Source organism: Polypterus senegalus, chromosome 16 (genome assembly GCF_016835505.1).
Source record: "Polypterus senegalus isolate Bchr_013 chromosome 16, ASM1683550v1, whole genome shotgun sequence".
NCBI lineage: Eukaryota > Metazoa > Chordata > Cladistia > Polypteriformes > Polypteridae > Polypterus > Polypterus senegalus.
Window position 1 is genome coordinate 3,669,677 of NC_053169.1, and position 26,730 is coordinate 3,696,406.

Here is a 26,730-nt window from a genome sequence, read left to right on the forward strand (position 1 = left end):
AAGAGACACAGACGGGGGGCATCGGGGGCGCAGCAGTCAGCTAAAAGGGCGGCATTCCCGTCGATTGCCTGTTAAGAACTGCGGGGGCTTCATTGAGTAATTAAAAGGAGAAAAGAAAAAAAAAAAAAAAAACGCACGCCAACCATTAGACAAGACGTGATTTCTGAAAGAAGGTTGTGAGTGTGACAGTCTGGCGTGCTTTAAAAAGCCACCTTCAAATCTGTCACTTAGCGAGTGGACGGAGCCTCTGACACGAACGGCTCTTTTTCTGTAATCCACGCAGGCAAATAACTAAATAGCGAAGATGATGATTTTGAACTCCGGAGTGTCTGTCGTGCCTGTGGTATCTGTGGTATCTGTGGTGGTGGGCGCGTTCAGCACACGACATTTCTAGTGTCTCCAGTCCAACGGCGACCAAAACAGCAAACAGCCATCGCGTGGAGGCCTGCGCGGGCACGCTCATTTGAACCCCCGGCTATTGCTGTTTCAGTCACACAACAAGAGGAAGAGCGCGCGTGCGCGTGCACGTGTGAGATTCGCTAGGCAACAGGCGCGCGCCAAGCAGGTGCCAATCCTAGAAGGGACGCCCTGCCGCACATGCACGCGCCTCGGTCACGGACTTGGGATTCCTCTGATGAGGGGCTACAGCAGCTCGGCGCCCTCCGAGGGTCTCAGGCTCGATGAGGCGTTTCAAAGAGTATCGAGTGTCCTGTCGATGACGTGTATCGATATGTGCCGCATGCCGATTGAAGCCCCAAATCCGATTGGCCCGGTCTGTGGTATTCATTCCCGGCTGCCAACCGAAGTGTGTGTGTGCGTGTGTGTGTGTTTTTGGTCCCGTACAAGTTTCGCGCGATGAGACGAGCCCTGACTCGGCGCTTCTGTTAAAAGAAAAAAAAAATGCAAAGGTGCGCATGAAGTGTCGATGATCCGCTCGGCCAAGTCGGCTTTGTGTTCTCTCAGCCGCAGCAGCAGCCGCAGCAGCCAATGGACGGCCGGAGAGCGGAGTGAGGCGAGCCCGGAGCGCTGATTTCGCGTGTCACGCACACGGTGTCGTCTGCTGGCAGGCGGGAGCCGCACTCTCTCTCTCTCTCTCTCTCGCTCGCTCGCTCGCTCATTCGAACCCGCTAGGTGTTTTGTCAGCCTGGGAGAAGGTTGACGTCGCCTGCAAAGTTGCAGCTCCGACTCTCCATCTGCTTTCCTTCCCCTGCGCGCCGACGATGGTTGAGTCCAGCAGCTCCTTCTACTGGTAGCGCCGCCTGAGCGGCTCGCCTCTGCTGTCTTTTTTTTTTTTTTTTGCTCGCCGCTCCCGTTCCCCCGAACACAGTGCGTGTGTGTCGCTCGCCGGATGAAGACCGCCTCTGCCTCTGCCTCTGCCCGCTCCGCTCCGCGCTGCCTTGCCGGATCTCCGCAGTGGCGCTCGCCGATGCTATGAGAGCTGATCGAGGCGATTCCCTGCAGCACAGGCGTCACGTCCCTTTGCCGAAGCGGGATCTGCTGGATGTGCTTTTGTGATCTCTGACGGCCAAAGGAGGACCCGGGCAACGGAAATAAAGGAGAAAATCCGAATTACAGCGGCCGTGTGGAATAGCAGCAGACATGACTGCGCGGAGGAGACTCGGGGCTCCGCTGCTTCTCCTCGCAGGACTCGTCATTGCAGCGAACGGTAAGTTTTTAGGCATCGCATTGGCATTGCCCGTAAGCCCGCCCGCCGATCGACCCCCCGAATCTGCCTTTCTGGGCATTTCTGGCTTTTGTCGCCGTGCCGATGCTGCCTGGGCTTCGGGCGCCGTGACACCCGCTCCGCGGTTTACCTGCAAGGGTTCAAAACTTGCGTCTGTTCGGCTGGCGCACCGTTCACGAGGTGACATTGGTCTTCGTGTCGGGGGGAACTTGTGCTTGTGCCCACCGTTACGGCTCGGGGGGTTCAAATGCCAGGTCCGCCTTAACGGGCTCGTGCCAGTCCAGGGAAGCCCCTCGGCAATGGTAATGAGATCGTGCTCGCAGCCGAAACTGCGGACGGCGTCGCCGCTGCCTGGTCAGGGGGTGCGGGGGCCGCTGCCTGCTGGGCACCAAAATACCACCAAACCCCCCGGAAGGAAGGTCCGGATGATGAAGCGCTCCCAAAACTCGGGTGACATCAAATCAACGTGGGGCTCGGGGGTACCTGAAACGAGCGCACGTGCCACTCGTCACACCCGGGCAGACCCCCCTCGGCACACACGGCGGACGCCAAGGTCGGCCTTTACGTAAGCGCACGGGACCCGCTGTTCCGGGCGCCTGCACACTCACACTGGCGCCGTTCTTCGTGCCACCGCCACACTGAAGGGGCCTTTGAGTCATCTGGCTGGAGTTCAACTTCCGATCCTATGCAGGCTTGTGTCTGGCGCGGGGCGGGAGCGCGCGAGGGCGCGCGCCCGAGTGAAGCGGAGTGAAGCCGGGGATCGCCCGTTCACATTGCGGATCGGGGCCGCGCCACTTGGTGCAGAGGTGGCCGAGCAGGGCGAGAGCTGGCTGCCCAGGTCAACCCAGGGGTCCTTCATCAGTCTTCTTCTAGATTTCTTTAGCCAACGACAGAGACCACCGATTTCTCCAGCTCCGCTCAGCCGGATGCTGCAAATGGGGAAAACTGGAGCCCACCTGGGTGCCGGCCTGAGACCCCAGTTCACGGCGACTGGGCCACTCCTGTGATCACTGATGGCACATTAGAAGATGTCCGCCCTGCCAGTCGCCTCCTCTCTAAATGCCATCAGCGCTCCTGGGGTGCGGGGAAGGGAGGCCGGCTGATCAAAGGTGGGCGCGAGGAAACGGGCATGGAGACTTCAGAAGGGCCGAGGGGTCAGGGTTGGCGATCATCTGGGCTGCCAGGAGAATCTGTGACACACTCAGAGTGTGTGTAGGTGGCCATCCAGCCCTTCTGACCACCCGTGAAAGCTCCTCGGGGGGCTCAACCCCGCCCCGCCCCACCCCCCTCAGTTTTCCATCTCACACTTGTATTGAAGTAACAGCACTGGGGGGTGCAGGGGGCAAAGCTGGTGACGCCCCTGGTGTCACTTATGTGTTTATCCTCATCCTCCTCATCCTCCTCACCTCTGCCATCAGGCTCGTCGCTGTCCCTTTGCCCCACACCTGCGGGTCACAAACTCAGGAAGGCGCGTGTCGTGTCTGCCTCGGTCCTCTCTATCGCGTTGTCACCTGTCCCTTAAGTGGCCCGAGTCTGGTCCCAGCCATCGACGCCTTCCACGGAGATGGCACGTCCTGACGCTGGCCCTGTGTCGCCTTCCGTGCTCCTGTAGGTGCTCCTCTGACGTAATGGTGCCCGTCCATTGGGTCCTGCCTTGCGCCTGGTGCCCCGAGACTGGATTAAGCCGCTCAGATGGCACCGTTAAACGCTGGTCTTTGATAGTGCTGCCCTTAGGATGCCCCCGTTTCTCGTTCGTGTACATGGTGTGTGTGTGACGGGACTGGGCATTCCGTGGGTGACGCCACCGGTGTGCTCATTAGTTGTGTCACAGCTGCGCTCTCACGCTTAATGACAACGACTGCTGCTCCTTCTTGTTCAGAGGCGTGCGGGGAGTTCGGGAGGACGAGCGCCAATTAATCTCGCTTGATCAGGCGCGTGGCACACGTTGGCCCGCCGCTGTCCGCGTGCATACCCCGCTTTGTCGCCGTGCCCTCTCCTCGACGAGCCCCTTGGCTCACGGCAGGCGACTCTCTTCTGTTCTGAGCCGTTTTGGGGTCCGGACAGCCTTCGTTTGCATTTGCCAAGTGCTAATTGGCACAGCCTGGTGGCACCGACGAGGTGCGCTGGTGACTCACGCGTTCACTGCGCGTTGCATTTCTGCGCTTCTCGACGTTCGCTTGGCTTCTGTCGCCTGCTTTCGGTGCTCGGTGACAGCGGTGACTTTGGCGGGGACAAGTAGAGGGACAGGCGCTATATATACAGCATGTTTGTATTTGTTTTGTTTGTTCTGAGGTGGTCTCTGAGAAGACCCTCACAGTCGGCCTCCGGGCTCTCCTGTCTTTAATGTTTCACCTGTCGGCCACGTCTGAGTTGGGACATCAGCCATGGAGAGGTCGCCTTGCACCCTACAGCACGGTCCTCGTCCCTCAAGGTGACAAATCCGTCCGTTTGAACAGACCACTGCGCGGGCACACTGTGCAAGTGCCAGGGAGAATGGCAGCTCACTGATCTTCTCATGGGGCCAAAAGGTGCCATAATGGCCATCAAGGAGGAAGTGCCAGCCTTCTGGTGCCATGGCTGTCGAGATGAATAGGGCACTGGCACTCTGTGTGACCCAGAATGAGACACTGGGCTTGGCCCCCTGAGGGAGTGTTCTCTCGGAAAGGCGCTATATGGTATCACCAGGTGCTACAACGTGGCCCAGTGGTTGGCGCTGCTGCCTCACCGAACCCGAGTTCAAATCTCAGCCCTCTCACCCTCCAGGTGGGCACACCATGCTCTTCTACATCCACACGAGTTTGCTGATTCCAAACCAGACACTCAAAAGTGGCACAGTGTGAGGGATTGGAGTGCACTGGCATCTGTCTGGTGTTGTGCCCCATGTGGCCTTAGGGTTCCCTGGGTTGACAAGACGAAGGGATGAGCAAAGCTGCAGTTCACCGTAGTGCAAGGGCACCTCTGGGGGCACTAGGAGGACTGGCAAAAGGATGATATGCCCCCTTCGGTGTCTGTGGTGGTCGCCGTCCGCTGCTTTGTCCCAAACTTGGAGGTAATCTTGGATTGAGAGGATTTGGGCCGATTAAAGTCAATGAAGGAGCTCGTCGTTGACCCGTTCCCATGGAGACGGGCCGAGTGTTTGCCTTGGCGGCTAATTGGGGTCCGAGGTCTCATCCCAGCTGTCTGCTCTTCTCCTGCCTCGAGTGCCACGCGTTCGTTTAGAAGACTGAACTGTTTGCCGTTAACCCCTCACCTGCCGGGAATGCCACCCGGGCCGTGGGCACAGCCTCTGAGAGATAAACCACCTGACCTGGGCACCTCTGCTGGTCAAATTCATCCACACCCACTGATGTGTGCCCCCATTGGTCCGGCCTGGCATCCTGCTCACTGGTGACTCGGTACTCGCTGCAGCAGGCCGTGCCTTGTGTAATCTGATGCCCCCACCCTTGTTGGGTGCTCATGGGAGATGGCACCCCCCCAGAGACTTGTTTAATGGTGTAGTTATAGTTGAGGAGCCTGTGCCCAACTGGTGCCCTTTTGATAACTCCCTGTATCAAATAGGAGGGAGAAGATGAGCTTTTAGTCTTCTTGCTGGCACAGCTATTGGCATTTGGTGAGGGGCATCAGTATCTAGAGTGCCAACCTTCAAGGTTATCATGAGAAGTGAAATGAAGAGAAATGGCCGACCCACCTGATGAGCAGGGAGCCCACTGAACGAGTGACCCACTGATTCACATCTGTGTAAAGCTGCTCGTATGCCCATCTGCCCGTCATTCGGTTGGTCAGTCTGGCTGTCCAGCCCTCCGCCTTTCCATCAAGTAATAAGCCCCAATCCATCGTTCATGTCACTCAGTTAATGCCCGCTGTGCCATGGATGGGATGCCAGCCCTGCAGAGCCCCCCAGTGTCACCGCTGCTCCTGGCAAGTCATGCCATGAAAATGGAGTTTGCACGGTTACTGCAGTGGGTTTGTGAAAGGTGCTGCCAGTCTGAGGGTCTGTGAGGAGTGTACAGGCCAAGGGGCAGGGGGCACCAGCGGAGTGGGCTGTGTGAGTGTGTGTGTGCACAAGATAGGGACCGACGCAGCCAGGACACTTGTCCATCACACACATGGCACGTTGGGTCAGGGCCGCGCCACACCTGCAGGTCCGAGGCATGTTGCAGGAAAGCCGAGTGTGCCACACTGGCATTTGAACCCAGGGCCAGTCTTATGTGATAGTAATCATTCATCAATCTGTGCTACTCTAACAGAGGGTGGCACAGCAATACGTGCCCTCTTGTTTAACTCCAAGCCATACAGAGCTGACCATTTGTTGGTCACGCCGGAGTGCCAAATGATGGGCTGGCATTGCTTCCAGGACAATACTGTGATAGGCTCTCTTTGCAGTGAACTGGCATCAAGGCACAGATTTGGTCTCCCATCCGTGTACTTGGTGGTCTGCTGCCACATCTGAACCTCGTTGACCAATGGAGAGTAAAGAGTCAGTCTGCCCACTTGCCGGCACCAGAGCCTGTTCACACATCCGAGTCCCTTGTCCCCAAGTGGCCGAAGCCCAGCCGACGTGAGGGGCTTGTGGGGTCTGAGCACTGGCAGCTCGTTTCTTTGGCCTCTTGTCGCTTTGAGATGCCCTCCTGCCGACCCTCGTCCGCCGTTGATCCGGTACTTTCCAGGCCACCCTCCCCGGAACAGTCGCATTACCGGCACGCGGCATTAAAGATCATTTTCTGTTCTTTTTTTTGAAATGGCATCCCTGAGTGACACTTTGAAGATTTCATGCAGCATTTGCTCGAGCGGATGTTTGATTCACAGGCAGCCGGCATGTCTGATTGTATTACCGGATGAGCGTTTATTGAAAGAACAAAGAAGAGAAGCGGGACCGGCAAGAGAAGCCAAAAGCGGCGACGGCGGCGTGGGGCTGTCAGCGCTCATTGTCGTCTCCGCGTGCCCGCCGGGCACACCGGCAGCACCTGCGGGCAGGCGGGCGGTGTCGCGCACGCGCGCTCACCTGGGCCGATACGAGCAGGCAATCACGGGGCTCGTGAGAGAGAGAGAGAGAGAGAGAGAGAGAGAAAGAACGAAAGAAAGAGAACGAAAGAAAGGCGGCTTAGGGGCTGCAGAAGGGGGCGAGCAGCGACTCATTCAGACTCTCTAAAGACTTCAAGAAGGCTCTGAAAGGCGCTATACGTGCTATGAGCTGTCAGGTGGTCGCGTGAAACTACCGAGTCCCGACCTTGGCACCCACTCGGGCTCTGCTTTCAATATAGCGACGTGTGCATGAGCGCGCGCGCGCGCACCCACTGCACTCATGCCTGTGCGCGCGCCTTCTCAGAGTCGCGTGACGGCGCCTTTCCTAACAGCTGATTGTCTCCTCACGTTTTGTTTTCTTTTCCTCCTCGTTGGTCCAAACGTGGGTGGCATAGTGGCTCAGTGCCACAAGGAGGCCTGGGTCAAGTCTCAGGTGCCCTTCCCATGTGGAGTTTGCACGTTCTCCCTTGGCATTGCTAAGCTGTACTTGCCCTCCAGCTGTGCCCACCTTGCACCCGATGACAGTTGTGCCCTACAGTCCTGGATGGACGCTTTCAAGTTTCTGTGCCAAGTCTGCAATGGTGTAACCACTGAGTGGTGGCTCTGCGGCTGGGGATCTGCACTGGCAATCGGAAGGCTGCCAGTTCGAATCCCGTAAATGCCAACAGGGAGTCTGCTCTGTCGGCGCTTAACCTGCAATTGCTGAGCGCTTTGAGTGGTGAGGAAGGCGCTATATAAATACAAAGAGTTATTGTTATTATTAACCTCAAAGCTGCGCCCATGTGATTGTTATAACGCTGCCAGGGGGGCACTGAGAGAAGTCTGGTTTCCCCAACAGATGCCCCACATGTGCCCATGTTGCCAGAGGGCTGCTCTTGGCGTGACGTCGGTGTTCTCATTCAGCTCGACATGTCGTTGTACAAGAGCCTTTCTTTAAAGTGTCGTTTATTTGAAATTAATTTTTTGCCTGTTATTGACTCATTTGCATAATTGTAGACATGATGAAGATCAGCACATTTCTCCACGAGGTCTAATAAATTATGCAAATCTCACCAGTTGCGCTCATTACCAGCGATGCCAGCGCCTTGAGCGTAGATGGCGAGCGGAGTTGGCGTCCGCGGCCCCCTTTAGCCCCCCAGAGCCCCACATACTGGCGAAGGCTTGAAATGAGCAGCGGGCATCGAAGGGCCAAAGGAGGGCGGGCGAGTCTCCAAGCAGCAGGCCAGTAGGGGGCAGTAGGGTGTTTGTGACACTGTGGTGAGCATTGGCACTCAAGGAGCAAAGGCATCTTTTGAACAATGCTGGATGCCCAATGGATTTCATGCCATCTGTTGACCCAGAAATGATGCCAACTTACTGGGCAGGGAAGGAGCAGGGCAGTCAGGGAGGAAGAGGAGCTCACCAGCCTGTGAGACGGCAGTGAAAGGCGCCATATGAAGAAATGTCAGTCAGCCAGGCCAGAAGGAGTGGGGGCTGCAGATTCAGTCGGGGGGCACAAAGTGGGTGGACGGCTCAGGAAGGGACAGACAGGCGGAGAGATACAGCTGGAAGGGGGAGATGTGTGGCTTTGGGGGGGCTGGGTGGACATTGTCACCGTCACCTAGGCCCACCACAGGTCCGGTGACAAAGTGTCGTGCCTTAACGCCTAGCGATGATGCCATGGGTGCGCGTGACATGCAGTGTGTCTACAGGTGGTCCTCATTCTGGGGGTCTCCATGAAGGTGCTGATGCTTCATGTCCGTCTCGGGCCTAAGTGAGGTGCATGCTGGGAGGCCACGGGGAGCGATGGCGGTGCTGTAAGTCCACTAAGAGGCGGCCATCTTGTGGTTCGAGAGGTAACTGTGAGCGCCAACTTTTGGAATGGTCGACGTCTCGTGTTCTGGCACTGAAGCAGGAGGTCCGCTGCCTTCCTCACATGAAGCTGGTGACTGCTGGACTCCAGGGGGTCCTTTGCGCCGATGATTTTGATCGTCCCCCTCTCTGGGCAGGCAGCAGCCTTTTGGGCCATTCTGTCCCCAACCTTTCACCTGACCGTTATGGTGACCGGTGGCCACGGGGAGCGGAGAATCGCAGGGTATCTTGGTTGAGCCACACTGGCACGGACCCCCCACTGTGCTTGTGGTGGCACTCACAGTGAAAGGCGCGATATTTAAAAGTAGATGTATAGCTTAGGCCCTACGGTGGGCTGGCGCCCTGCCCGCCAGGGGTTTGCTTCCTGCCTTGCGCCCGGTGTTGGCTGGGATTGGCTCCAGCAGACCCCCGTGGCCCTGTAGTTAGGATATAGCGGGTTGGATTCTGGATGGATGGATAGCTTAGACTCACAGTGCAGAAGTCTCAGGCGTATGGCCATCCTCAGCTCTGCCCATGGCACCTCACTTCATGCCCCTTTTCTCCCAGTGACTTTCTTCACACTTTGTGGCATTTTGTTTGGCGTGCCTGGCACCTGCTGGTGTGTCAGCTCTGTTGTCCGTCTAAGCCCACATCCCTGTTGGCACTGGTGAGGTTGTCCGTCAGGGTCGCTGTTGTCACCCGTCTCAGGTGTGTGTGTGTTTGTGTCCACGGGCTGCTCATAATAAATGACTGTGCGGGTGGGCAGGTTGGTGGGCCCACCAGATGGTGCCGCTGCACTTGCTGTTGGTCTTAGTTTTCTAACTGAGTGCCCATTGGTAACAAGTGCGACCCCTGCTGCCCACTTACTTATTATCCTTATGTCATGCCCACCATTGTGTCTGCCCCCGGGAATGTCTCGGTTACTCGATTGCCAATTGACGGATGACACGGGCATCGCTGCCCAAACGCTAATGTCACCATGAAGTCGCCTCCGAGCGCTCCTCTGGTAAACTCCGTCGGCCCACGTCGAGCGCCAGTGCACACACTTGAGACGTGAGATGAAAAACATCCGTTAAGACCGCCGGAGACGCCAACGACCTTTCAAGTGGCTTCTGTTACGACTGACGGTGGGTCGACAATCAGCTGCCCGCTTCTGGGCCTGGGGGGCAAAACTGGCATCTGACTGTGGGGGCACCAGGGTGTGCAGAGCCACAGGACTAGGGATGGGCACATCCTGAAGGCCAAAGACCACCGGCTGTGAGAGGAACTCATGGGCTGCAGGGCTGTGCCCATTGAAGACGAGCCTCAGGTACAAAATAAAGAAGTGAAGTGGCACCTCTGTGCCAGGTGCTGAACGTGGTGAGCTGCCATCCTATACCCGAAGGCAGTGCCCTCTTGTGCACTCTGGGGGAGGGGGGAGGCAGGTGCCAGTCATATGATACACCTCGGCAAAAGGGAAAAGCAGTCACATGGCGGACCCCTGGGGGGCACCTGAGGGCACAGATAGGCAGAGATGAGAAAGGCGCATATCACAGGCGAAGGCGCTATAAAGTGTAGGAAAGATGGAGTTGGTGATGAGAAAGGCGCCATATCATTGGCAGACAGACACATTGGTAGTCAGGCTCAGCTCTCGAGTCGGTCACGTGGCACCATTTGTGCTGATCGCCCCCCGCTCGAGTTCCAAGGCACTGTATGCCACCTAGGTGGGCTCTACTTTGTCTCCTCTCATTGTGGACCGAAGCCCCCCACCACCGTGCTTGTCAGCGTTTCTGGATGTGTCGGGGGTCCCCTGTGCCCACCTCACTGCTGGACCCCCTAAAGTCTCCGCCGATGCGCCGTGTTGCTCGCCTTAATAATTCGAAGGACACTCCACAAAACTGACTGCTGCTGCTTCAGACGCGATTGTCCCCTGCAGTCACTTGAGAGTCGCGAGCCGCCTGGCGGGCGGGTGGGCTTCAGTTTAACGGATTCCGACTTCATCAGCGCGAGGGGCCCGAAACTGGAACGTGTCATCTGTGCTCATGACAAAAAAAACAAAGCAGACCGAAATCACCGCGAGAATTTCTAATAAGTGGCGACGTGATTTCATTTTATTTCTCAGGGAGTTCACCTTGAATAGCAATCAAGTAAACACGACTTTATGTGTCGCTCCACGGCGGCTCGCGGCGGCCACATCTGCTCGTCACGCTCCGAAGTTAGTCCCCGTTCCGTATGGGTCACACGGTAGGCCCCTCGTCACTTGATGTCATCATTTATTGAATTATTGACAGCGTCTGGCCACCCCGACTCAGTGGAGACCCCTGAGTGGGGAGCGGGGGTCCGCCACTCGAGTGCCAGATGAGCACTGCGGAGAGGGGTGGCAGGCGGAGCGTCGCGGGCACAAGTCACCTCAGCTTCTCCTGGTCACCGTCCCGCCAGCCCTGACCTGACTTGGTAGCTGGGGGCTTTCTGCTCGTCCTCGTCAGCAGGGGGCGATCGTGAGAAATGACAGAAGGGGACAACAAATGCTCAGCTGGGGCATCCCTGCTGCGTCTGAAGGGACACACACACACGAACGCCCACCTAACTTCGACCAAGGACTTTTATATCGTGCAGAATAAAACACCCAGGAACTGAGGGCCTCGTCACCAGTGGGCACCAACCCGGCAGCCTTACCTGTCACCTGTGCCCACCTGTGCCCACTCGGCGACATTCTGTCTGTCACCAGACTGCTTCAAGTCTGTTCCCTTGTCTGTCACACTGGGCACTGACCCTTCCATCCTGTCCATCACGACTCAGTGGGCATATCTTGTCTGCCATCAGAAGGCACTTGTCCTGTGGCTCCTTACCTGCCCTGTCCGTCACATGTGGGCATTGACCATTTCCATTTTGCACCATCTGCTGATCCGCCAGCCTGGTTGCGTTGCCCGCCACTTGCACATTCCTATTTTTTTGGCCTGTCCTGCTCTGCCTTTCTGTCTTGTTGATCACGTTCTGGCACCACAAGATCCAAAGCCCATCTGAGTGAACTTGGGTGGCGCCAGTCCGGGAGCTGGCATACTCCAGTAGCTCCTTGTGGAGCTGTCCCTACTGTCCCCTACCATCACCGGTGGCCTTCCATGTCTCAGATGAAGGCTGGCCTTGCAAAGTATCAGCAGCCCCCTTTGATTAATTTGAACTCTCAGACCTGATCTTGGGCTGGGCATGTTGTTAGGCATCAGGTTGGCACCACAAGGAGGTGTGGAGCCAGTCCTGTATTGTACTGGGAATCAGTTTCCATCACTTGCTGGGTTAGGTGAGGTCAGCCCTATGGTGAACTGGCAGCTCATCTGGAGACGCCTCCTGCTTGGCACCACTTGCTGCTCGGATTGGCTTTGCCTTCCCGTGACAGTGAATAGGCAATAGGTGCTGTGCCCACTTGAGCCCTTCAGGAGCTCAAAGTCAAACTGGCCCGGGCACTGGAGCCAACAGCCGGGCACAGTTCAAAAGGCCCCTGAAGGCAGAGCTGAAGGTGGCATTGCCCAGGACTCTTGGCACTGTGGCTGGCTCTTCACAAGGCCCAGTTACAGTACAAAAGTTGCTGCCTTCCAGCACTCGCTCATTGGTGTCATCTTATTGGTGGCAGCCCGCTAACGAGCCCAGAGCTGGCACAATGCCAACAGCGTTAAGGGAATGAACTTCCTGCACACGGCGCCAAGCTGGGCTTTATTAGCTTTTGGCGAGCGAGGCTTCAAAGGGGAAACAAATTGGTGGATAAGCTCTTCTGGCCCCCCTCGGCCCCCCACGGCCCCCTCGTCCTCTGAACAGCCTCCAGCTAGATTAGATGGCACACATTAATGCCCCTTCAGCGGGCAGAGCTTACATTTTGACAAACCTGCCACATTGTCCATGTCCTGCATCTGTCTACGTGCATGGGTATCCTGATAGCACTGGGCACCAACCACAACCTGGGCACCACAGTGAGACCACTGAGACGTTGGTGCCAGTCAGCCCCCTGGCACAGGACTTGTTGAGTCATCTCACTAGTGATGTCCATGTCCATGGGGTGAGATCCCCTAGTGGCTAACACAGTCAAGCGCACTCTGCAGGTTCAGACCAGTCAGTGGCATGCAGTGCCAAGCTGAGGGCCACCTTGTGGGACTTTAGAAACAATCTGAGGGGACGAGTGGGATTTGGGCGAAGGCTGGCTGTGCTGCTCAGTCCTGCCAACTACATTCGCCTCGCATCCTCCATTCTTACTGTAAACTCTCTCGTGCCACCCTTTAGTCTGCCATTTCCTGCTAGGTGGGTGCCCACTGCCCTCCATTTGCCATGGCCACTCAGGCCAGCATTTAATGTGCAGCCCACTTCAGACCTGCAGCTTGGGGGTTCACAGAGTAAGAGTGAGACAGTGTGTGTGTGTGTGTGTGACAACGAGAGTGAGTGGGATCTCATGAAGTAGATGAGTGATGCCAACCCCCAAAAGTGTAAGTGCCAATGTGGAGACACTCAGCTGTCTTCTCCACTACCTTGGCCCCCCCAAGACCAGCAGACAAGGGCCCTCCAGGTGCCCAGACTGGCACCGAAGCCATGAGCTGCTGCTCTGGGCATTTCAGTCCACTCTGACACACATACAGGACCAGCGGGCACTGGCTGAGACACACAAAGGTGCCAGAGGTGCGCTGAGGACACCCGTAGGACCCCCGAGTTTGTGTCCTCCATGTGTGGAATTTGCATGTTTTTCTGGTGGGATTCCGCCGGGGGCTCTGATTTCCCCCCACAGTTCAAAGTCATGCCAGTTAGGTGGGCTGGCAACACTGAATTGGCCCTGGTGGGCATGTTTGTCCATTCCAGGTGCTGCTCCTGTCCCGTGCCCTGCTCTGGATACGTGAACTTGGACAATGAAGGGGCAGACAGAGTCCCGGGGCACTGCAGCTGACTCAGGCCCACCTCATTTGTTCTAGAGTGGTGTGGCACTGGGGGTCTCCAGGGTTCTCGGTTCAGATCCTGGCCCCATCACTTTCTGTGCATGATTCCCCCATCCCCCATGTCATTGGTGTCCCTAAGTAGGCCATGTGACAGACCCTGTCCAGGTTGTTCCATGTAACCCTGCGGCCCGGACCCCCGCTGTAATCATTGAGGATGTCCACAGAAGCCGTGTTTCCCCCTCGACATGCAGCTGAGACCCTCGCCCTGCAGGCTCCTCCATCTCCACAGCTTGTGTCTCTCTTTTTTTCTCCTTTTTTTTTCAACTCGATGCCCACCTTTCACGTCTTGGCGTTTTTCTTTTCTTTTTTTTTTGCCTTTTTTATTTTTGAACTTCTTTGACGGTGGGCAATCAGACAGACCCCCAGTTTCTCTGGTGCAGGTCACACACCAATGAGCCAGAGTGACAGCCATTAACCGGGCCTCTCTTTGGCTTTAGCTGATCCGCCCCTCACATCCACTGGGCATAGCCTGGCAGAGTACCAGTTCATCACAGGTCGCTCACTGATAGCGGGCACATCTACTGTAACTCCTGGGTGACATATTTGGGGAACAATGAGGGGGGATCAGGTCCGATGCCAGTATTCTCACCCACTGAGCACTCTGGTGGCCTGGCACACCTTCTAGGGTTGGCTCCTCTCTTGTGCCCACTCAGTAAAGGCCAGCCAGACAGATGACAAGGACAACAGCGAGAACTTCGAGAACTCAGATTCAACCAGCAGGGTGTGCTGCTCAGGTGGATGCGCATGTGGGACCCCAGGACTGGGTGGGGGGAGAACATGATTAGTCCACAGAGATGGCGCCCTAGCAGGGCATGAAACCCATCCCCAGTGCCTTCTGGGCAGCATGGTGGTGAAGTGCTTAGCCTCATGGAGTCGTCGTTCTGGGTCCAAGTCTCACCCATGACCTCTCCACGTCTCTGTGGTGCTTCCTGTGCGAGCCTCAAAGATGTGTGGTGTCCCTAAAGTGGCCCTGCTGTTGGCACGTGCCACACACTGTCCTGGCACCACATCCATGCCTGGTCCATGCCTCACACCCAGGGGTCCCAGGATAGGCTCCACCCCCTGGATGTTAGCTGTTGGTTTCCCCCTCTGGCTGTTTGGTTTTCTTGCCAAGTCCTCTACTTCTGCCCTGTGGGTGTCACTGTGACTGACTGGCACCTCCATAGAGTTTTCCCTGCCAGGTATGCCCATCTCCTAGGACAGGTGGGTTTGCAAATGGATGAATGGCATGGCATTGCCTAAAAAAGTTTCTTCCAGTTACAGGGAGTTTCTAATGGCAGCTAAATGACCCAACAGTCATCTGAAGCCCAGGGTGGGGGACATTGGTTCATTTGGGGGTCCATGCCCACTAAACTAGGGTGCGGACAAGACATTCCAGTACCCCGTGGATGCTGTTGAACCCGAGTCCAGACGCCAAGAGCGCCGATCCGCTTGTGAAGACCAGCTGGTGTCATTAGCATAATTGGCACAGACTCTCCAGCTGGGTAGACCCCCGAGCCCCCCTGCCCGCCATAGCCAATGTGCTAATGAGGGGGAGGAGGATCACAGTAATGAATGGCGCCGCATTTAGTGGTCTTCACGACGAGCTCATTTGTTTGAGTAATCCGTTTCATATTTTTCCGGTTTTGATGACAACACGCTCTGGAAAACGACGATGTCTCCAGTGGGAGGCGAGCGATGGGTTCTGGTTAATTAGATCAGATAGAGGCTGGCGAGGGCACATAAATCAGGCGGACAGATGGGCAGGGCATGCCGGGATTAATCATTAGGCAGCGTGCAGGTTAGCCAGTGGCAGCACTTCTAACCCGGAGAGCCCACCACACCTTCACGAATGAACCGGGGGTCAGAACAAGGCCGATGGGGAACTGCGGTGGGCACGAGGCGGGGACCAGCCCAAGGTGGGAGGGCAGTCTATGACATGCAGGGCTGAAAGTGGCCAACCGGGAGCCGTGGTGCTGAACTGTCACTCTCAGCTGGACGACGCCAAATGAGTCACGCAAGGGGGACCGGAACAGATGACAGAGGACCTGGGGGGCACAGCGGGCCGGCCACATCCAAACAGGGTGTTGAGCTATATAGCGCCTTGAAGTGTGAAGGGCAAGTCAAGGGAGTTTATGAGACCCTGGTGAGAGTGCTGGGAGGTGTTCATACTGCAAGGAAGAGGTCACAGAACAAAAGTGGCAGTGACAAGCCACACAGATCAATTCAGAACCACAGAGAGTGACAGCGACGAGCTACAAAGACCCACTCAGGACCCTCGAGTGTGACAGCGACGAGCTACAAAGACCCACTCAGGACCCTCGAGTGTGACAGCGACGAGCTACAAAGACCCACTCAGGACCCTAGAGTGTGACAGTGATGAGCAGCACAGACCCACTCAGGACCCTAGAGAGTGACAGTGATGAGCAGCACAGACCCACTCAGGACCCTAGAGAGTGACAGTGACGAGCTACAAAGACCCACTCAGGACCCTAGAGAGTGACAGTGACGAGCAGCACAGACCCACTCCGGACCCTAGAGAGTGACAGTGACGAGCTACAAAGACCCACTCAGGACCCTAGAGTGTGACAGTGATGAGCAGCACAGACCCACTCAGGACCCTAGAGAGTGACAGTGACGAACTACAAAGACCCACTCAGGACCCTAGAGTGTGACAGAGGAGATAAGGAGGCGACAGGACTGAAGTGTTTGAAGAGATGGAGGACGAGGACTCCAGATGGATCTGTCACCAAGAGAATCACGGAGTAAGTGACTGGGCAGTGTGGCGGACTGGACTTTGGGGGCTTTCAGATCTTCACTTGATGGCATTCTTTGAGGAATCAGTTGAGTGGGATTGGTGAGTTTGTTGGCATGCATGCCATGTTCTCATCCACCTTCAGGCCAGGCAGTGGGCTGATGTCCCATCCAGGGTCGATTCCGCTGCCAGGGTAGACTCAGGACCCCACAACTACGTACTTGGTAAGCAGGCACAGGCAGTGGGTGCTGTAGTTCAGTTGGATCTCGCGTTATATAGCGCCTTTCTTGTATGTCAAACTGACCTAACATTCACAAGCTCAGGTGATCTAATTTAGGGTCAAGGGTGGGTTTGAGAACATCCTGGCAATATCAGGGTCCATTGCAGGGCCCCTTAATCCCAGACCACCATTATATGCACATCTTTGAGATTGTGGACACCAGAGGACAGGACGTGACACCTGAACCCAGGATGCTCCATCTGTGAAATCGTAGGACTAGCCAGTGTGCCAAGTGACGTCTGTCTGTCTGTCATATAGCGCCTTACAGGCCTGTCTCCTATGAAGTGCCCTCCATCACGTGTTCTCTCTCCATCTAATCTCCTTTTTCATTGATATTGTGGGCACCGGTCTGTCCTCCATCGTCTTGTCTCATGCTTGCCACTTTCTTCCCAGAGGTGACATGTCTCCTTTTTAAGGCCTGGTGGCACCAGAGTGCTGCTTGTCACTGCAAAGTCTCCTTAGCGCCCCCTGCAGGCCCAGGACTCGGTGAGATTCATTTCCAGATGTTACTGGGTTTGTTTCAAAGACTCAATGAGAAGGCATAGGCGCGGGCACAGGACGGCCCCCCGCCTGGCGTCACCTTTGATGCCCACGCTGTTTCCTAATTAGCCTAAATTTAAACTTTCGCCTGCTGCTGCCGCTGCGACTCGTTTTCAGGCTCCGCTAATGAGGCCGGCGATGTCGATGGATGACGTGACCACCGTGGGGTTATTTTTGTCCCCTGCTGACAGCTTTTGCCTCGTGCTGCTGGTCTTGTTTGTGCCAGTGCTGTGTGGGGGGGCACATGAGGGCCGGTCGGTGGCGTGACGGTCCAGGGGTCCTTGCAGTGCAGGTGGCCGATGGACTGGCCAGAACTACACAGGAGTGGGGGACTTAGGACCCTCAGTGTGACTGGAAATTAATAAAAAGAAAAAAAAAGTGAAAACTCAGGGGTCTCCGTGCGCAGACTTACTTAGCGAGCTCCAGCGGTAAAGTCCCACCAGATGTGCCACTGCTCATGCCCAGTTGTCACAAAATAATCAATCGCTGGGACAAGAGGAAGAAAGAAGGGGGCAGCGCTCAGCTGGAGAGGAGCTGGACAAGGTTAGTGAGTGGACCACCAGAGTTGGGGACAACATGCTGACCCAAACAAGTCCCCTCGGTCACAGTCAGAGGGCGGAATTCGCGGGTGCCACCCTGTCACCTGCTTTGGGGTGCGGTGTGTGTTTGTGTGGCTTCTTGATGGCACTCTAAGCTCAGAAACTCGACTTGGGTCACCGGACCCCACAACATCAGGCAGGTGTGAAATCTGAAGTACAGGGGGTCCGCACCTGAAAAATGGGCACAGACAAAGGTTCAGATGAACTCTGTGAGCCCCCCTAGTGGCTGGGGGTGCTGTACAGGCTAGTGTCCCCTTTCATCAGAGCCATCTTTACTGCTCCATTCGCGTTTGTGCCCAAAGTGACGTCACTGGTCACTGTCTGGACTGAGGAGGGCGTTGTCTGCGGTCATCCTGCCCACTCAAGGCTTGGCATCGACAGGCAGGCACTCACATGACGACAGCAAAGTCCCAGGTGTCCCGCAGTGACACTTATTACTATAGGTGGTGACAGCTCGGGGGTCGTGACAACCATAAGGGGACACGTGGGGTCACTAATACTAATACTAATAAGACTAATAATAATACTAATACTAATAAGACTATTAATAATACTAATTAGACTAATACTAATACTAATAAGACTAATACTAATAATACTAATACTAATAAGACTATTAATAATACTAATAAGACTAATAATAATACTAATACTAATAAGACTAATACTAATAAGACTATTAATAATACTAATAGTAATACTACTAATGCTAACGAGTCGCTCCATTTTGTTAAGGACGCTCGGCGGCGCTCAGTTCCGCCCACTGTGGACTTTCCCTTACTTTGTGTCCCCACATTTGGTCCTCAAAGCGTGTGACAGTGAGGAGTGGGAGGGGCCTTGAGGTGACGTGTGCAGTACTGAGGTGACAGCTGTCACACAGGTGTGTTGACTTCATCCGGTGCCAAGCTCATCAGTGCCACGGGGCAGTGCCACCCGTTGGCCTGGGCCTTGCTAGGCAGGGAGTCATTCCATGAGAAATCAGCAGGGGGCAGCAGAAGGGTTGAATTTCTTTGGCCCACTGGGGGTCTCACTCACAGGACATGAGAGGAGCCAAGGTGCTACCATCTTGGTCAGCGGCCCCTTCGCTGTGTCCAGGGTGGTGACTTTGACCAGCCAGCTTGCCAGCCCGTCCTTAAGTGACAGCACAGTTTTCGTCAGGTGACCAGAGCAGGGGTCTAGTGACACTTTGCGCCCCCCACCAGTTCTCTCTTAGGTGTGTTTGAATGGCAGCTCAGAGGGACAGTGTGCCCAATAGGCTGTCCAGTGCCTGTCCCTGGGTGACCCCCCTCAGTGGGACGGTGACCTTGAGTGACAAGCATTAACGAGTGATGGGAACATAAAAGTGGACAGCGAGTTCGACTGCACATCCCTCAACAGGACAAGGAGGCGCATGTATTGTGAAAGGCGCTATATGATACAGCGCCACCTCCTGGAGATGAAGCAAAGCGCATTCCTTCTGTGGGCTCAGATCTGGCGCCGAATGCTAATGGAGCAGAGGGGGTCCGCCATGATGACAAATATTTATTGTAATGAAATCGTCAAATCCACTTGGTGCTCGTCTGCCTCGGGTGCAAGCAGGTCAATTAAACCTGGCCACCTGCAGAGGTCCACCACCGGCGAGGTCACAACATGCAGCGGTCAGTGAGAAACTGCAGGCATCCCAAGGTGACCCCCAATCCTACACAAGACCCCAAAGACTCCCAGGGAGAAGGAAGGCAAGCAGCCGGCGGTCAGCGTGTGCTCTCAGTGCCCGCATCCGTTTTGGACTTCACTGTTAGGGGGTCTGAGAATGTGTGGAGGGAGTTGTGACATTCCTCTCTTTGACCACCGTGGTGCCCTCATTCACTTGGGGTGGTCCTCTGGATGGACCTGGTGGTGTCCGGTCACGGATGGAATCATCAGCCTGAAGGGGGCGCCATTCAGCGTCACATTGAACGATGTGGTGGTGCCCCAAACAAAGCAGGCCTGGGGGCTTCACACTCAACCATTAGATGGGGGCCAAGCTCTGTGTGCCCACCACTGACCTTAAATTAGGTCACCCCGTGAAGTGCCCTGCTTACGACCAACTGATTGCCTGGCTGACCACTTTTAAGTCACAAAGCAGTGGTCAGTGGGGGGCTCATTGAGTCCTGCGTCTGAAAGGGAGACAGAAAGGAAAGAGGAAGAGGAGGAGGGTGGGGGTTTGAGGAAACTCCATTCGGCTTCCTCTCCATCCATCTTAGTGCCCCAACGACTTGATTAGGCAAATGAGCACCTTGTGGAATGTGGGTATCAGGTGCCACTCAACAAGTCAGATCTGAGCTGTGAAATTAATGGCACATTGTGGCAGACTGGCATCAGAAAGGAGGCACTGACTCTGCAGGTGCCACCCTGACCAGACACAGAAGAAGACTCACTCGCCTGGCATTCAGGGGTTATTAGGAAGCAGTGGGCATGAAGGGGTTAAAACCCACACATCAAAGGCAATGGAGGGGATCAGCTCTCAGGTCCTCTCACACAATGTAGCGCCTTTCACACCTACCGCCTGTCTCTGTAATTGTCCCCTATTATTATATAGTGCCTTTCACACCTATCATGCCAGTTTCTTGATGCCACGTAGTGCCTTTCACATTCAGTGACTTGACCCCGCCATGTTGTCCAGAGTGTCTGAGCTCTTCATGACACAGCAAGGCTGAGGGGCATCGTGACACCAGGGACGACAGGGTGACAGCCATCAGGCAGGGCTGAAAGGTCAGTTGGCACTGAGCATCAGAGATCAGAGGACATCTGTCATGTCATGTGCCCGAGTCTGTGCCCATGGCGACATGTAGGTTGTGGTAATGCCAGGCCTGTGTTTCCCTGTATAGTGCCTTTCATCTCCCTTTTCACCTGTTTCTTTAACTTCTGCAAGTTCCTTATGCCCAGATTGTGCCACCTCATGCCAGCTGCATGTTCTTGTTCCGCTGTACACTCAGAGTGGACATTCTTTGATCTTTTGGCCTGTGGGTCTTTATTGCTGTTCTCCAAATTCAACACCAGCTTTGCCCATTTCTGTGGGTTGGCATGATGCCAGCCTGTCCTTTGCTTTTGAGACTCTTTTCAGACTGACAGTAGAACTCGGATCCCTGAAGCTGTGTGGCACCTTCGCTTACAGTGGTGCCACCTGGCCTTGTCTTGAGCTTTTCATAATGACTTGCTAATCAGTGAGCCAACAGCCGTTTATGGCTCATGGGCATCAGAGGGGGCAAACTAACCAGTCTACCCTTCTGCCCGTCCACCCATTCAGTGAAGTCACAGATTAAAAGACTGAAGTATTGGGGGTCAGCTCAGGCTGGCAGTGTGACACTCTGCAATAAACAGAGACCCCCAAGACCTCCCAATACTTGGGGTTTGTGCCATGCTCACCATGATCATATCTTCGCCCAGGGTGTCCATTGCTAGTAAAAAGTGCCAGTCTAGGGGCCACTCTCATTCCAGGGGGCTTCACTGCTCACGTCCTCCCTTCAATGCACTTTGAGGCTCTCAAACGCCAGCTGAGAGTCTGAGGGGGCGCCCTTTAGTGGCCCAGGAGGGCACTGGGGGTTGCTATATTGAATCAAAATGGCCTTTTGTTTAAACCCACCCAGATAAAGTGGGAACGAAAGGTTCTGGGTAGGGGGCAGCGAGTGGGCGGGTGGGCCGCAGCTGCAGTCTGTCAGGCGCCTCGCCGACTCTAAAGAGGAGACTCATGTGGATGATGCCGGCAGCAGATGGCACGTCTGTACCCCAGGGAGGCCGTGGCCTTCACCGCTGAGCCGTCCCCTCAGGCAGGGGTCACATGGCTGCTATGCTGTGCCTAGCGGTGGGCCTCGGTGGTCTGTCACGCACCGGCTCTGCACATCTAGCTGTGCCCCCTTGGGCAGCCATTTGAGCTCAATAGGCCAGGAAGAGCCGAGCGGCTCAGGACACGGACCGGGAAATGGCGGGATTTGAGTTGTAACGAAGCAGGGGGGTCTCTGGGATAAGGGTGGGTGAAGATGTGCCATGGGCAGGGAGCTCCATGTCAGCCCAGCAGACACCACCTTCTGGTGTCCAGGTGAGTGCCCACCTCTGGCATGGTGTCGGGCAGTCAGATTTCTGTGCTGATATCAATGTTGCAGGCTTGGTGACATCGATGACTGACTTGACTGTGTGCCACCCTGTCCAAACTCCACCATCCTCCGTATGGGCCTTGCCATGCTCATTATACAGTGCCGCTCTGTCTTTCTGGCCCTTCTGTCTTCTCTTAAAGCGTTGCATACACATGCCAGTGTGTGCCCTTTTTAAACCCATATGTGTATATAGTGCCAGACTGGCAAGTGGCAAAGGTGGTATCACTGGTTTATTTAAACAGGATGACACTCATGCCAAATCCAGACTAGATGCCCACCAGCTGCCCAGTGCCCTCTTGTTCATTTTTGTCCCCATTAAGGATTATTGCCCCCTATCTGCCAACCTCAACATGTGCACAGGCTTTGGGGATCCTCAGGCTGGCTAACTCAGTACGCCCATTCCTTGCCCAGTGCCCGTTTAGTGCCCAGTTTGCACATACAATTTTTGAGAAAATGGGAAACTGTAAAGAGCCGCTGCCAACCGTGTTCATTCTGGAAAGGTGGCATGTTGGCCACACTCACGCGCATATAGCACCTGCAGCCGGTGGCCAGCCAGAGGATTGCCCGATGTGCCCGCTCAGCGCTTCTGCCCGCGGTGATTTACAGTGACAAGTCCAATTTAGCGGTCAGCTCTTTGGGCCTTGCTGTTAATTGGCGCGTCTCGTCTCGACCGCAGCCTACAATTTACGGCGATTTCAAATTTATTCCCAGCTCTTATCTCTCGTGCCATAAAGCAACAATAAGCGGCCTCGGCAGGGAGGGGGGCACATCCGGGGGCACACGAGACTTGAGTTCATGGCTGCTGAGTCGCTCCCTGGAAAATGCTTTAGTGTCAAGTGCGCTCCACTAAACGGGCTGGCAGGGCTCTAAATCGCTGGCAGCCTGGCACATGGTCAATTAGCAGTGCCATCCATCTTACTGTCCTCACTCTCCATGCTCTTCCATTCACTAACCAGGGGGCATTGCTCTTCTTCCAGCTGGCCACATTGTCACCCAGCTCAATCCCAGCTCCTGGTCATTCTAAGTGGCCCTATATAGCGCCTTGGCAAAGGTAGAACACTGCAGATCAGGTGGGCCTGGAGGGCAAGGAAAACATCAATGAGAGGTGAAAAGCAAACCACAAGGGGTCTCATCGGGAGACAAACACCAAAACCTGCTGAGCACCCAGCTGGATGGCTCAGTGCAGCCCGCTGTAGTGGAGGATGTGCCACTTGGGCATGGGCACCGGAGCTGTGCCATAGGGCTCGCCTTCTTTATCCCTGCATTTGGAGGACATGCTGAAGTGAATCGGTGCATCTTCGGGGTCAAGACATGGGCACAGGTTGGCCACTCTGCTGTATAAGACACAGAAGAAGGGCACAGGCCTGGCACTGGTCCAGTGAGCTGAAGTTCCAAATGAGCCATGGACAGGGCTGGTCAATCTGCCATGACCTGTGCCCTCAGTGTGTGACATCTGTTAGTGGAGGTCTGTCACCAAGCAATGGGCCAGTCACTTTACCCATCCAATGGCCTTCTGCCATCCATTCAAACAAAATGATGGAGGGGCATCTCATCGCAGCTAGTAGGCCTCCAGTCTAAAAAGTGCCACATCTTGTCCTGTTTCAACTGGCATTGGGTGACTGAGGCTGTGCCCACTTTGGCTTTGAGATTTGACCAAAGTCTTCATCCTCAGCTTAACAACTGTGAGCGGGCATTCATATATAGCGTCTTTCACAACATGCATGAACAGTACCCAGTTTCCTTTTATTTAGTGCCTTGATGGCTGACCCAATGGTGACAGTAGATGGCACAGTGCCACAAGGGCAAAGGCTGCAGCCCTCCCAGCCGGTTCTCCGCTGCCACCCTAAAACAAAGGAGCCGCTTTTGCTTTGTTTCAGAAGACCTTGAGGTGCTGCGGAGGTCCTCCTCGTCTTTCAGAGATTTACTGTTCCTAAGGCCAAGAGTCAGGGGGCTTCTTTGAACATTCATCTGTGCTGAGGGGCCCGCTGCACTGAGGGGGGTCTCCGCTTTACCGGCTTACAACGCCTTTAAATATCTGGTAGGGTGGCTCTCTGGGCAGCTATGAGCAGGAGGAGATGCCATGGGACGGTGAATGTCCTATCACTCCTCTAACTAGATTAGAAGCACGCACGGCTAGGTGGGCTTCCTTGATCTCGACCCCCTTCTCACTTGTGTCGCTGTTCTGACAGCTGAATTTCAGACCTGAAAGTGAAACAGCGCGCGTGTCTGAGCCCGGGGTGTCGAGGACGGCGTTTGCAGGAATAAACTGCCAAGAAACGGGTGAATCACGTCCATGTGACACGTCACGTGGCAGCAGCAATGAGATAAGAATACACGGAGACGCGAGGACGCGCGCAGCGTGCGGCTCCCCGTCAGCCTAGTGCACGCGGGCCCTCCGTTCAGCACCACGGACAGCGTTTACCCTCGCGGCCTGCGGAGAGCTCGCGCCACAAGACTTTCAGTACCACGGACAGCGTTTTCAGGCTTGGCTTTGGGAAGTCACGGCCAGCGTTCACTGCGTCGCATTTCAGGGCAGGCGTTGGCTCATCACCATGACGACCACATCCCGCGTCCTCAACAGGACTCAAGAGAGATCGTTCGGCGTCTTCATCAGGGCTGCTGTCCTTCCTGTGCCCTGCGCCTTCACGCCACATCCAAGTCCTGCTAATGAAGTTCTCCTCGAATACGACATCAGTCCATCATTCCTACCATCCTTTCCTGGCACATTAATGGAGAAGCAAACCCAATCAGTGAAAATCAGGAACAGCATGGAAAGGGACAGAAGACCACCCAGGGCAGAACATGCCCACCTGCTGAAAGAGTTTAAGTGTGGAGCGGCCCATTTGGGTGGTCTTGTTCCTGGCAGGAAGACAGTACATCACTGGACAAGGTTCAAACTCACAGGTCAGATGTTGGGATGTTACAGGATATCAGAATAGTGGCATTGGCACAGACAGGGGTTCAAATTGAGTGCCCAGTGTCATGGCCGGGCTACCCCTTCATTATCCTGGTCCTTATCAGCTGGTGGCCCGGCAGTTAGGGTGAAGGCCTGCAGATTCAGGGCCATCCTTTATGTCTTTGTGTGGCATCATGTGCCCTCTAGTGGTCAGGTACCGAAGTCACCCTATGTGTTTTCACTGGCTAGGTAGAATGTGCCTTGGCACACTGAGCCAGCTTTACCCATACCATTCTACCATTCCACTTCTTTGGTGTTCCTACCTACTACTCTTGCTGGGTAAAGAGCATGAATGGTTGGCAAACTGTGCCCTAGTGGCCCCTGCACTTCGACACTGGTATTAGCAGGACTCCTTTGATAGAACGGCCATATACCACACTTCTGGTGCCCATGGATCAGGTATCTTCTCAACATCCTTGTGTCCCCTCATAGTAGGGTCTTGTTAATTTTGCAGGAGCAGCAGAGGAGTGGTAGTTAAGGGAGCGGGCATGTCACCACATTGCATTGGCATAAAGCCCGAGCTTGGCATTCATCTTGGTCTTTGTTTTTGGTTTCCATTTACTTGACTCCACACATGGCACTGCCACCCTAGGCTAGGTGTACAATGGTAGAAGTTTTTATCAGTACATTCCAGAAGGCACTCAAAGCTACTTGAGCAGGGTGGACAGATGCCCACGTGGTCTGCAGGAGTCTTCAGGGTTTCGCCGGTCACTTTTCGGATTGTAAATCAGTAAGTAAGCCACTAAAGGGCCGTAATGGAATTTGCAAAGCGTTTTCAGATTGTGCCCATGAATCATGCCTGTCATACGATCGATGGCATCATAGAGCTCCAGCCTTGGCCCCTCCCCCCTGGTGCGGCAGACCACGCCCACTGACAGTTGTCTCATGATGGCAAATGATGGGAAACAAGCTGGTGGCCTGCTTCCTTATTGGATGCTTTGGCCCCTGACCTTTGACCTCCACTGTTCTGTCTGGGTTTGCACCCCCAAATCTGTGCCCTCATTTCATTGCATGATCAGCTGCCCTTGGCAAATGCCAAGGTGCTGAGAGTGTGGACTGGACTTCATAATGGGGACACGGGCACCATGGTGTGTTCTGCTGGGCCATCACAGTCACCAAGGGTCTGAGCAACAAGCCTGTACAGCGGGCATCAGCACCAGTTCACATCACCAGACGACTGTGTTTGAACCCAGCCCAGTCACAGTCCCTGTGCTTCTCCCCACTTGTATTTGTGAGTGAGTAGGTACATGTGCCCGGTGATGGATGGGCATCCTGGCCCGGACTGGCTCCACCTGCCCAATGCTGGATAAAGCAGTCAGAGGGCTTCACAATGGCAGACTGGCGATGCCCCTTCACATGGCACAGCACTTTATTTGTTGTTTGTAAGGAGTTCTCTGTCGCCGCGCTTCATTAGCGAGTCTTTCAAAGGCTGCCTATTGGTGAAGGCTGGCACACAATGGCGCTGATTGTATAATGAGTGTTTACCCGACGCCCTGAATCATCTACTTGATTACGCGCTCCAGTGTCAAGCACCACACATCGGCGACACAAGCAAATTGGGCACTCACAATACAGGGTGCGCTGCCCTGCTAACACCCGGGACAACCTCCGGGTGCCACCTCGCACCAATGTGCCAATGGGCTCAAAACAGGGGCACCAACAGTGAGCGCCAGGGTGACAAAAACGTGCCAGCCAGCCGAAGAGCTTAATTACTGTTTATTGGAAAATTTTTGAGACGTCGACAAAAATAGCACGGCACCTGGCGCATCACACGCTTTGATGAGAGCGGGCACGGTGGCATCACAGTGGAGGGGGGGTGAAAGAAACCTACAGGCACATGCACACACACACACACGTGTCCAAACACGGACATCCATGCGCACGACAGCCCCCTGGCCTCCTCTGGTTCATACTCTCCGTCACTCTTCCTCCGTGTGCCCACAGGTGCCTTTATAGCGCCTTACCGTCAATGCTGCGAGCCCCACTGCCACGCTCCCTCACTGGTGGTCTCTTCACAGTCACCACTCCCT

At 55.2% G+C, this 26,730-nt stretch overlaps 1 protein-coding gene across 1 annotated transcript in view; it reads left to right on the forward strand.

Moving 5' to 3' along the window:
• Nucleotides 1–1,092: 1,092 nt before the first annotated feature.
• LOC120517025 (CUB and sushi domain-containing protein 1-like) overlaps nucleotides 1,093–26,730 on the forward strand; it is a 293,367-nt gene continuing 267,729 nt past the window's right edge. Inside the window, exon 1 of the mRNA XM_039739099.1 lies at nucleotides 1,093–1,666. Within this exon, the coding sequence (XP_039595033.1) occupies nucleotides 1,600–1,666 (67 nt within the window). The 5' untranslated portion in view covers nucleotides 1,093–1,599. The remainder of the gene's footprint in view (nucleotides 1,667–26,730) is intronic.